Below are 13,089 nucleotides of genomic sequence, written 5' to 3'. Positions count from 1 at the left end.
ATTAATCCAACTCTGATTTGCTACCCGGTATAGGTAGAAATATGGATCAATATGGCCCTCACACCTGCACTTCTGCAGATTGCCTGAACCATCTCAACTATTGGCATGGATTGCCAGTTTCATGTCCAATGTGAATTGTACCTTTGTCCAAATGATATGTTTATTTGTCACCAGAAGGATCTGTGAGCAGGACAAGAAATAGATTCAACCAGTGGTGAATTCTCACAAATTCACAAAGAATAAGAAGAATAATCACTTATTGTCACAAGTAGGCTTCAATGAAGTTACTGTTACTGCCACATTCTGACACTAGTTTGGGGAGGCCGCTACAGGAATTGAACCCGGGTTGCTGGCCTTGTTCTGCATTACAAGCCAGCTGTTTAGCCCACTGTGCTAAACCAGCCCCATAACGGCTAAACAAGGAAATACAAATTAGATTTTTATTATGTACAAAAGGCAGAATAAAGATTGGAAAGGTCATATGGGATTAGGAGAGGCAAAATAAACAGTTTTCTTTATTTTTCAAGAAAAACATACAACTTCTTAAGGAATAAGAGATTGGAGAGTCTGGGGTTGTTTTCCTTGGAACAGAGAAGGCTGAGGGGTGACATGATCAACGTGTACAAAATTGTGAGGGGTAAAGATTAAGAGTAGACAAGAGGAACCGGTTTCCCTTGGCAGAGTGTTCAAAAAAATATAGCTGAAAGCTAAGTGGCAGAAGCATTAGAGGGGACAGGAGGAGAAACTTTTTAATGCAGAGGGTGGTGGGTGTCTAGAATTTGGTACCTGAAGTGCTGTAAACTGCAGGGCTATGGCCTGTGTGCAGGAAGGTGGGATTAGAAAGGGCATCTGGTTGGTATAGACAAGATCGACATAATGCCGACCTTCTGTTCTTTATCGTTTCTATGATAAGGGTCCACTTTTGTAAAATTAAATTCCCAGAGCCAGAGCAGTTCACACCGTTGCACTCATTTAGTCTTATCAGAGGGGACTGCAACAGCACCCTGTGAGGGAGCAGGATATTTGATAGCAATTTAGCTCGAGTTTCAAAGCAAATGTTTGGACGCTTGACGTTTGTTGTTAGTCTCATCTTCTTTATCCGTGCAAAAATCCCTCCGAGTAGACGTGATTGTCAGCTATGGACTGCAAAATGCAAGAACCCCTTGTTCTCCTGACATATCACAACAGCACACACCGCCAAAGGGTAAATTCTGCTGTGTGATTCCCACCGCATAGATCAGATCCTGGTGGCAGACTCCACCCGGAGGAGAAAGATGCCATACTGAAGAAGAAAACATTTTTAAAAATTGTTTGGCTCTTATTCTTAAAAACTAACATGAGCTCTGCTAAATTACCCTGGCAGCAGGAGCCAGTTTCACTGAACACCTCTTGAGGCAGTTTTAAACTGGGGGTTAGTTGGCCGGTTGTTTCTTGACGGCTCGAGCCTCTACTGGTAGCTCCTTTCGGTCGCTTTGAAACCGCCACCGAGGCTCTGACAGGGCGGCGGCGAGAGACCCCCCCCCCCCCCCCCCCGGCCAGCGCTGACCGCCGGTCCTCCAACCAGAGACTCTGGTCCTCCCGGCGCGGCGGCTGGCGTTCGGCCGAGCGCCGCTCTTGGGAGGCGCTCGTGATTGTTGGCGTCTCCGTGGAGCTGGCGGCACGTGTGACTGAGATTCCCAACCCGTTTGGGTGAAAGAACCTTCCGGAAGCCGAGAGCCGGGCCGCCGCTGGTTGAAAAGTTCGTCTGTCGGTCGGCTGAGCGAGGAGAGTCGGTGGATCATGGGGCCGGTAAGGGAGCGGCGACTGCTCTTTGACAGAGGGGCCTGGCCCTGGAAGCGGCAGCTTGTCCGAGCAGGTTAAATAAATGAAAGGCGCGCAGTCCCAGCTAACAATGCTGATGGCTCACTCCCTTTAAACAGCAAATGGACAACCTGCCTCGCCCACTTATTACAAACCAGTTACAAACTTGAGGTCATGCATTTTGGGAGGACTAACGGGGGGGGGATACACAATGAACGGTAGGACGCTCGGAAGTACCGAGGGTCAGAGAGACATTGAGGTTCAGCAGGACAGGTAGATAAAGTGGTTAAAAAGGCATATGGATGATACATGCCTTTATTACCCGAGGTATAGAGTATAAAAGCAAGGCGGTTATGTTGGAGCTGTATAAAGCGCTTAAACCAAAGAGAAAATGCTGGAAAATCTCAGCAGGTGTGACAGCATCTGTAGGAACAGAAAAGAGCTGATGTTTCGAGTCCAAATGACCCTTTGTCAAGACCATGGGAAGGATGCGATTGTACCAGAGAGGGTGCAGAGGAGATTCACCAGGGTGTTGCCTGGGCTGGAGCATTTTAGCTATGAAGAAATTAGGTCACTTAAAACAAAGAAGGCTGACAGGGCCCAGGTTGCGGTGTATTATGAGGGACATGGATAGGGCAGAGAGGAAGCGACTTTTCCCCTTAGCGGTGGGGTCAATAACCATGGATTTAAGGTAAGAGGCAGGAGGTTTACATGGAAAATACAGTGCAGAAGGAGGCTATTTGGCCCATCGAGTCTGCACCGACCCATTTAAGCCCTCACTTCCACCCTATCCCCGTAACCCAATAACTCCTAGCCTTTTTGGTCACTAAGGACAATTTATCATGGCCAATCCACCTAACTTGCAAGTCTTTGGACTGTGGGAGGAAACCGGAGCACCCAGATGAAACCCACGCAGACACCGGGAGAACGTGCAGACTCCGCAGACAGTGACCCAGCGGGGAATCGAACCTGGAACCCTGGCACTGTGAAGCCACAGTGCTAACCACTTGTGTTACCGTGCTGCCTAGAGTGGATGTGAGGAAAATATTTTTCACCCAGAGGGTGATTGGAAGCCAGAACTCACTGCCTGAAAGGGTGGTGGAGACGGGAACCTTCACAACGTTTAGAAATATTTAGATGAATGGCGCCGAGGACCCGGGTTCGATCCCAGCCCTGGGTCACTGTCCGTGTGGAGTTTGCACATTCTCCCCTTGTCTGCGTGGGTCTCACTCCCACAACCCAAAAAGATGTGCAGGGTAGGTGGATTGACCATGCTAAATTGCCCCTTAATTGGAAAAAAAGAATTGGGGACTCTAAATGTATTTATTTTTTAAAGCGCCTATACTTCCTCAGGAAACTAAGGAAATTCGGCATGTCCACATTAACCCTCACCAACTTTTACAGATGCACTATAGAAAGCACCCTATCGGGCTGCATCACAGCCTGGTATGGCAACTGCTCAGCCCAGGACCGCAAGGAACTTCAGAGAGTCGTGAATACCGCCCAGTCCATCACACAAACCTGCCTCTCATCCATGGACTCCATCTACACCTCCCGCTGCCGGGGGAAAGTGGGCAGCATAATCAAGTATCCCTCCCACCCGGCTTACTCACTTTTCCAACTTCTTCCATCGGGCAGGAGATACAGAAGTCTGAGAACACGCACGAACAGACTCAGAAACAGCTTCTTCCCCACTGCCACCAGACTCCTAAATGACCCTCTTATTTATTGACTGACCTCATTAACACTACACCCTGGATGTTTCATCCGATGCCAATACTTATGTCGTTACATTGTATATCTTGTGTTGCCCTATTATGTATTTTCTTGAATTGTGTTTAATTCCCTTTTCTTCCATGTACTGAATGATCTGTTGAGCTGCTTGCAGAAAAATACTTTTCACTGTACCTCGGTACACGTGACAATAAACAAATCCAATCCAATCCAAATATTTAAATCAGCACTTGAAATGCCATAGCATACAAGATTATGGTCCAAGTGCTGGAAAATGGGATTTGAATAGATTGGTGCTTGATGGCTGGTGTGAACACAATGGACCGAAGGGCCTCTTTCCATACTGTAAAAACATTTTTTATAACTATATTTCCAGAGAAGAGGAGCCTCTTAATTGGCAGGTATCTAACAAGGATGCTTACATCAGGAAGGTTAAAATTGATTTAAGATGAAGCCTTTTAAAAGTTTAAAATGGTTTTGTTAAAAAGCTAAACACCTTTTAGTAGGTGTTTTCAAACTTTAAATATCAGTTGTTAAAATGATTTATGTGATCGTAATTTCAATGTTCAAATTTTTAGTGGTGTAAAATTAATCATGGCTACTACATTTGGTTTTCCAATGCCTTTCTTTCTGCAGCAGTTGCTTTAAGCAATTTTTGGGGTGCAGTGATGGTGAGCCATGGTCACAGCTGCGTGCTGACATCTGCAGTACATACACAGTGTTGCTGGGTCTCACCTGCTGAATCTGGGAGGGAATTCTACTTTCAATGCAACCAAATTTCTCTCCAAGGGGTTCTCAGTAGGATTCATAGAATCATATTGAATGGTTATAGTATAGAAGGAGGCTAATGTGGCCCATCATGTCTGTGCTGACTATTTGTTTTTAAAATAGTTTTATATAGGCATTTATACATACATGAAGCACAACCACCACAAGAGTAAGAATAAACAGAAAACCTCATAGCAAATAAATAACTACCCAAACACCCCAACCTCCCTGCCCACACCCCTGGCTTCGGTGGCTCCGAGTCCCTCCACTCAGCAAAATCTGTTTCCGGGCTATCAGGGAGGCAAAGGCCAGGACTTTGGCCTCTCTCGCCCCTGGACTCCTGGGCTTCCGACACACCAAATATCGTAATTACTGGACTCTAGTTCACCTTCAGCATCTTGGACATTATGTCCAAGAACCCCTGCCATGTGAACATGGTTCGCGGGCTTCTCTGCACCCCATCCAAACCTATCCTCCACCCCCTCAAAGAACCTACTCATTGTTGCCAGCATCATATGCACCCTATGCACTACCTTAAACTGAATACGGCTAAGCCTAGAACACGACAAAGATGCATTCATCCTCCTCAGAGCCTCCTCCCACAACCCAGCCTCCATTCCCCACCCCCCAGCTCCTGCTCCCACTTTCTTTTGACCTCCTTTCGGGGATCCTTCCCAGTCCATTAGCTCCTTGTAAATGCCGTAGACCTTATCCTCACTCGCTCCTACATTTGATACACCCTATCCTGTAGCCCCAGGGGTGGCAGATCGGGAAAGGACGGCACTTGCTTCCTCAAATAATCCTGCACTTGTGAGTACTGAAACCCATTCCTGATGGGCAGCTCATATTCCTCCTCCTCCAATTCCTCTAAACTCGTAAAGCTGCCCCCCACAAACAGGTCTCCAAACCGCCCGACCCTGCCTGCTACCACCCCCAAGCCCCGCGTCCAACCCCACCCCTCCGGTGAAAATCTACGATTCCCGCAAATCGGTGCCCACACTGAGGTACTTTCCAACCTGAAATGTTGTCACTGTCCCTACACCCTCAGGGCCTCCACAATCACGGCTCGTGGAGTACTTGGCCTGCGAGAAGGGCAGAGACGCCGTCAACAGTGCCCCTAAACTCGTGCCTCTGCAAGAGGCCGTCTCCATCCGTTCCCACGCCTACTGTTCCCCCGACACCCACTTCCTAACCATGGCTATATTCGCTGCCCAGTAATAATTCATTATATTTGGCATGGCCAGACGCGTCCCCGTTCCGACAGCACCTTCTTTACCCGCGGGGACTCCCCTGCCTATACAAATCCCGCGATCAAAGCATTGACTTTCCTGAAAAAGATTTTGGATGACGATTGGGAGTTGGCGGCACGTGGTTAGCACAGTTTATTCACAGCTCCAGGATCCCAGGTTTGATTCCCGGTTTGGGTCACTGTGCGGAGTCTGCACATTCTCCCCGTGTCTGCGTAGGTTTCCGCCGGGTGCTCCGGTTTCCTCCCACAATCCAAAGATATGTAGGTTAGGTGGATTGGCCATGCTAAATTGCCCTTAATGTCCAAAATTGTTAGGCTGCGTCACGGGGACATGGTGAAGATGTGGGCTTTGACGCATGATCTTTCCGAGGTCCGGTGCAGACTCCATGGGTCGAATGGCCTCCTTCTGCACTGTAAATTCAATGATTCTGAAAACACATAAGAGCCTCGGGAGTACTGTCATTTTCACTGTCTGCACCCGCCCGGCGAGTGAAAGCGGGGTGCCCAACCGACCTCTTCAAATCCCCCCTCGTCTATTCCACCAACCATGCCAGATTCAATTTATGAAGTTGTTCCCATCCCCACGCCACCTGGATGCCCAGATATCTAAAGTTCGCCCTCACCATCTTAAACGGCAGCTCTCTCAACTTCCTGTCCTGCCCCCTGGCCTCGATCAGGAAGACATCACTCACCCCATGTTTAACTTACGTCTGGAGAACTGGCCAAACTCCTCTACGATATTCATAATTCCCCCAATGTCTCCCAGTGGGTCCGATATATAAAGCAACAGATTGTCTGCATTTTAGCAAGACCCTGTGCTCCACCGTCCCGTGCACTAACCCTCTCCAACTCCTTGACGCTCTGAAAGAGCCATAGCCAGTGGGTCTATTGCCAGGGCAAAAAGCAACGGCGAGAGTAGGCACCCCTGCCTTGACCCACGGTGGAGCGCAAAGTACCTGAAACTCACCCGATTCATCCATACACCCGCTACCGGCGCCCTCTACAACAAACTTACCCAGTCCACAAACCCATGACCGTACCCAAACTGTCCCACCACAAATACTCCAATTCCACGCGATCGAACGCCTTTGCCTCGTCCATAGCCCCTGCCACCTCCACATCTTGCCCCATCATGGGGCATCATTATCTCATTTAATAATCACCTAACATTGCCGACAGATGCCTCCCCTTTACAAACCCTGTTTGGTCTTTACCTATCACCCCCGGCACACAGTTCACAAGGCCAAGATCTTTGCCAATAATTAAGCGTCCACATTTAGCAACAATATCGGGCGATAGGACACCACTGCTCCGGGTCCTTATCCTTCATCAATATTAAGGATATGGAAGCCTGCTGTAATGTAGGGGGAAGTTCCCCGTTATCCCTTGCCTCGTTATATGCCCTTACGAGCAGGGGCCCCAGGTCCCCGGAAAACTTCTTATAAAATTCTACAGGGAACACTGGGGCCTTCCCTGCCTACATCGCCCCCTGACCCTCCATCACCACCACCAGTCCAGTGGGGGCCCCAGCCCGTCCATCAGGTGATCCTCCACCTTGGGGAACTCCAGCTCATGCATCTATCCCCCCACACCCATCAAGGTCGGAGGCTCTGATTCGTAGAGCCTCTTATAAAAATCAAAAACCCCATTCACCCCCACCCTTCCCGTCTTGTCCTTCACCCTTCCGATCTCCCTCGCCGCCTCCTACTTCCTAGGTTGGTGAGCCAGCATCCGACTTGCCTTCCCCCCCATACTCTTTTTGTTTTTTAAACTTAGAGTACCCAATTCATTTTTTCCAATTGAGGGGCAATTTAGTGTGGCCAATCCACCTAGCTTGCACATTTTTGGGTTGTGGGAGCGAAACCCATGCAAACACGGGGTGAATGTGCAAACTCCACACGGACAGTGACCCAGAGCTGGGATCAAACCTGGGATCTCGGCGCCGTGCGGTCGCAGTGCTAACCCACTTCGCCTCCATGCTGCCCTCTTCCCCGATACTCGTTCACTGCCTCCGCTCCCCTCCCCGTGGACAACAACCCAAACTTCATCTGGAGTTTCTGCCGCTCCTTCAACAACCTTACCTTCAGGGCCTCCGAGTACCTCCTATCCACTCGCAGAATCTCGTCCACTAGTCTCGCCATCTCTGCCCGTTTCGCTTTGTCCCTATGTGTCCAGATCGATATAAGCTATCCCGTGATCACTGTCTTAAGCGCCTCCCATAGCGTGGCGGCTGAGACCTCACTCCTGACGTTCAGTGCCACATGCCCCCGGATGGCGGCCCTCACACACTACCTCATCCGCTAGTAACCCCACATCCAGCCTCCATTGCAGGCGCTGCCCCCCCCCCCCCCCCCCCCCAGTCCACTTGCAAGTCCACCCAGTGTGGCGCGTGGTCAGAGGCCACAGTCGTTGAATATCCCGAGTGAGCAACTCCCGCTAGCAGCGTCTTGTCCACCACAAAATAATCGATCCGCAAGTACACCCTGTGCACGTGGGAGAAGTACGAGAATTCCTTCTCCCTCGGCCTCCCAAACCTCTCTCTCTCTCTCTCTCTCTCTCTCTCTCTCTCTCTCCCCCCCCCCCCCCTCACCCCTCCAATTCGCCCCATGAACCCCTTCAGCTCCTTCGCCACCACTGATGCCACCTTGACTGCGGACTCGACCGGTCCAAACCTGGTTCAATGACCCGTCCACCCTCTTCTCCCCCATAATCAGTCAGTATGGGTCTAGGTCTGGGATCTTCCCCAACATCCGCCTCATTAATTCAACATCGTCCCAGTTTGGGCCATAAACATGTACCAAAACCACTGGCATCCCCTCCAGCTTCCCACTCACCATCATGAGCATCCCCCCCACCGAATCTGCCAATATATTCCCCACTTCAAACGCTACCCCCGCGTCTTCGTATCTAATCCTGAATGGAAGACTTGCCCTACCCACCCTTTTCTCAGACTAGTCTGATCTTCAAGTGCATTTGTTGCAAAAAGACCACGTCCACCTTCAAGCTCCTGAGGTACGCAAACACGCACAACCATTTGACTGACCCATTCAGCCCCCTCGCTTTCCATGTGACCAACCTGGTCAGGGGGCACCCCGCTCCCCCTCCCCTGTCGATCAACCATATCCCTTCTTGGGCCAGCGCCCGGCCCATGTCACGCAACCCTCCAGGCCTATCCTCGAATGTCCACCGTCACTGCCTCCTTTCTTGCTACTCCGCAGCAACCACACCTTTGTCAGGGGCCCCACCCTCCACTTAACAAAATTACACTCCCAGCCCCCTCTGTCGCATTAACCACCAGCTTACCACCCACTGGGCTCCCGTTAACTAGCCGGCCCTGCTAGCTTGGCAGCCCCAGCCCATGTTGTCTTTACCTCCTACCCCAGACTGATAATTCCCACCCCGACCCTCGCTCACACACCTCCATAGTGCAGACAACAAATAAATTAGAAAGAGGTGCACTCACCCTCAACTATCCCCAAACTTCCTGCCACAGAGCCCCGCAAAAGGGAGAGGTTCTCCCTTAACCCACAACCCAAAAATAAAGCGAAAAAGCAGAGAGAACCAACATCTTCTCACACTTCCTGCAGAGTTAACTCTCCCCCTCCTGTCAGTTCATTGTCTCTTACAAACTCCATTCCCTCCTCTGGTGTCCCAAAATAATGCTGTCGGCCATTGTAAGTCACCCAGAGGTGTGCCAGGTAAAGTATCCCAAAGTTGAACCCGGCTCTCTTCTTCGCCAGTTCCGCTCCCAGGTCCTGGTACACCCGGAGCTCATTACCTTCCCAGGTACATCTCCTCGTCTGCCTGGCCCACCGCAGAATCTTCTCCATGTCGAGGAATCGGTGGGCCACATCACCATCGCCCTTGACAGCTCCTTCGCCTCATCAGCACCCTGTACACCCTGTCGATTTCCAGGGGCTGGTTGAAGGCACCCTCCCCCATTAGCTGCTCCAGCATCTTGGCTACATATGATCCAGCAATCTGCTCCCTCGATGTCGTCTGGCATCCCAACAATTCTCAGGTTTTGTCTCCGGGAGCGGATCGCCAGATCCTCCACTTTCTCCTTTAGCTGCTTCTGGGTCTCCCGCATCATCCCGATCTCAGCCGCCAATGAGGTAAGCTGCTCCTTGTGCTTCCCCCAACGCCACCTCCACTTTCTGGATTTCCCAGCCCAGGGTCTTCAGCCTCTGCCCCACCCGATCGATGCCTGCTTTTAGTGGCCCAGGGTCTTCAGCCTCTGCCCCACCCGATCGATGCCTGCTTTTAGTGGCTCTACCACCTTAGCCAGGTCCTGTTGGGTTTCCCTCCTCTGCTGGCTGAATGTCTCATTTAAGAAGTCCACCGGCTGCTCCGTAGACCATTGGACTGGTAGGGCCGACCCTTTCCCCTCGCTATCTTCACCTGTGGCGCACAAAGAATTTCTTGCTCCAACAGCTCCTTCCTTCTCGACCCACTTCTGGTCCATGGGTCCATCCACGAACACCACCAGTAGAGCTTAACTTTCCTTCACCACTTCTACACCTTTTTCCACCAAAACATCCGCCCGGCAAACGGGGAAAAGGACCAAAATAAATGCTTCAAACGGGAGCTGCCAAATGTGCAACCACTCACTCCATGGCTGCCACCGGAAATCCTCTGCTGATTATTTAAAAGAGCATTTTTTTCTCTTGGAGGATTGTAACTTCAACCTCACACTCCGGCCTACCCCTTATAATCTTTCCCCTTGATAATCAAGAGTCTTTCTAGTTCCGTCTTTAAAATATTCAAAAACTCTGCTTTCACTGCCTTTTGAGGAAAAAGTTTCAGAGACTCAATCCTCTGAGAGAGAAAAATTCTTCTCATCTCTTGTTTTTAAATGTGCAACCCCTTATTTTTAAACAGTGACTCCTGGTTCTAGATTCTCCAACAAGAGGAAACATCCTCTCCATATCCATTCTGTCAATATCTCTCAATGTTAAAGTTTTGATCAAGATTTGTCCATAACAAATCATACTAGCTTTCTTTAAAGCATTTATTGTTTCTAGAAGATTCCACCACCAAAGGAGGGCAGCAACGGTGGCGCAGTGGTTAGCATTGCTGCCTCATGGCGCCAAGGTCCCAGGTTCGATCCCGGCTCAGGGTCACTGTCCATGTGGAGTTTGCACATTCTCCCCGTGTTTGCATTGGTTTCGCCCCCACAACCCAAAGATCTCCCGTACCCCAAAACTACAATCCAGGTTCCCATGCCCCTGCTTTAATCTAATTCAGCAGGGGCATGGGAACCTGGATTGTAGTTTTGGGGTACGGGAGATTGAGAGTATAGAGGTCAGGAGCACAGATTTGACTTCGCAGGAGGGTGCCAGTGTTCAGGTAGGTGGTTTGAAGTGTGCCTACTTCAATGCCAGGAGTATACGAAATAAGGTAGGGGAACTGGCAGCATGGGTTGGTACCTGGGACTTCGATGTTGTGGCCATTTAAGACATGGATAGAGCAGGGACAGGAATGGTTGTTGCAAGTTCCGGGGTTTAGGTGTTTTAGTAAGCTCAGAGAAGGGGGCAAAAGAGGGGGAGGTGTGGCGCTGCTAGTCAAGGACAGTATTACGGTGGCGGAAAGGATGCTAGATGGGTAGTATGGGCTGAGGTTAGAAACAGGAAAGGAGAGGTCACCCTGTTGGGAGTTTTCTATAGGCCACCTAATAGTTCTATGGATGTAGAGGAAAGGATGGCGAAGATGATTCTGGAAAAGAGCGAAAGTAACAGGGTAGTTGTTATGGGAGACTTTAACTTTCCAAATATTGACTGGAAAAGATATAGTTCAAGTACATTTGATGGGTCGTTCTTTGTACAATGTGTGCAGGAGGGTTTCCTGACACAATATGTTGACAGGCCAACAAGAGGCGAGGCCACATTGGATTTGGTTTTGGGTAATGAACCAGGCCAGGTGTTAGATCTGGTGGTAGGTGAGCACTTTGGAAACAGTGACCACAATTTGGTGACCTTTACGTTAGTGATGGAAAGGGATAAGTATACCCCGCAGGGCAAGAGTTATAGCTGGGGGAAGGGCAATTATGATGCCATTAGACATGACTTAGGATGTGTAGGTTGGAGAAGTAGGCTGCAAGGGTTGGGCACACTGGATATGTGGAGCTTGTTCAAGGAACAGCTATTGCATGTTCTTGATAAGTACGTACCAGTCAGGCAGGGAGGAAGGGGTCGAGCGAGGGAACCGTGGTTTACCAAAGAAGTGTAATCTCTTGGTAAGAGGAAGAAGGAGGCCTATGTGAAGATGAGGCGTGAAGTTTCAGTTGGGGCGCTTGATAGTTACAAGGAAGCGAGGAAGGATCTAAAGAGAGAGCTAAGACGAGCAAGGAGGGGACATGAGAAGTCTTTGGCAGGTAGGATCAAGGAAAACCCAAAAGCTTTCTATAGGTATGTCAGGAATAAAAGAATGACTAGGGTAAGAGTAGGGCCAGTCAAGGACAGTGGTGGGAAGTTGTGTGTGGAGGCTGAGGAGATAAGCGAGATACTAAATGAATACTTTTCGTCAGTATTCACTCAGGAAAAAGATAATGTTGTGGAGGAGAATGCTGAGACCCAGGCTATTAGAATAGATGGCATTGAGGTGCATAGGGAAGAAGTGTTGGCAATTCTGGACAAGGTGAAAATAGATAAGTCCCCGGGGCCTGATGGGATTTATCCTAGGATTCTCTGGGAAGCCAGGGAAGAGATTGCTGAGCCATTGGCTTTGATTTTTATGTCATCATTGGCTACAGGACTGGAGGATAGCAAATGTGGTCCCTTTGTTCAAGAAGGGGAGTAGAGATAACCCCGGTAACTATAGGCCGGTGAGCCTTACGTCTGTTGTGGGTAAAGTCTTGGAGAGGATTATAAGAGATACGATTTATAATCATCTAGATAGGAATAATATGATTAGGGATAGTCAGCATGGTTTTGTGAAGGGTAGGTCATGCCTCACAAACCTTATCGAGTTCTTTGAGAAGGTGACTGAACAGGTAGACGAGGGTAGAGCAGTTGATGTGGTGTATATGGATTTCAGTAAAGCGTTTGATAAGGTTCCCCACGGTCGGCTATTGCAGAAAATACGGAGGCTGGGGATTAAGGGTGATTTAGAGATGTGGATCAGAAATCGGCTAGTTGAAAGAAGACAGAGGGTGGTGGTTGATGGCAAATGTTCAGAATGAAGTTCAGTTACGAGTGGCGTACCACAAGGATCTGTTCTGGGGCCGTTGCTGTTTGTCATTTTTATAAATGACCTAGAGGAGGGCACAGAAGGTTGGGTGAGTAAATTTGCAGACGACACTAAAGTTGGTGGAGTTGTAGACAGTGTGGAAGGATGTTGCAGGTTACAGAGGGACATAGATAAGCTGCAGAGCTGGTCTGAGAGGTGGCAAATGGAGTTTAATGTAGAGAAGTGTGAGGTGATTCACTTTGGAAAGAATAACAGGAATGCGGAATATTTGGCTAATGGTGTTGGCCTTTATTGGTAGAGGGATTGAGTTCCGGAGCCATGAGGTCATGTTGCAGCTGTACAAAACTCTG

General features: G+C 49.4%; 1 protein-coding gene across 1 annotated transcript in view; it reads left to right on the top strand.

Moving 5' to 3' along the window:
- Positions 1 to 1,596: 1,596 nt before the first annotated feature.
- Positions 1,597 to 13,089, top strand: part of noc3l (NOC3-like DNA replication regulator) — a 67,998-nt gene continuing 56,505 nt past the window's right edge. Inside the window, exon 1 of the mRNA XM_038822405.1 lies at positions 1,597 to 1,788. Within this exon, the coding sequence (XP_038678333.1) occupies positions 1,780 to 1,788 (9 nt within the window). The 5' untranslated portion in view covers positions 1,597 to 1,779. The remainder of the gene's footprint in view (positions 1,789 to 13,089) is intronic.

This window comes from Scyliorhinus canicula, chromosome 16, assembly GCF_902713615.1.
Source record: "Scyliorhinus canicula chromosome 16, sScyCan1.1, whole genome shotgun sequence".
NCBI classification, from domain to species: Eukaryota; Metazoa; Chordata; class Chondrichthyes; order Carcharhiniformes; family Scyliorhinidae; genus Scyliorhinus; species Scyliorhinus canicula.
The sequence above is the reverse complement of the archived record's forward strand: the minus strand, read 5'-3'. Positions and strand labels throughout refer to the sequence as shown.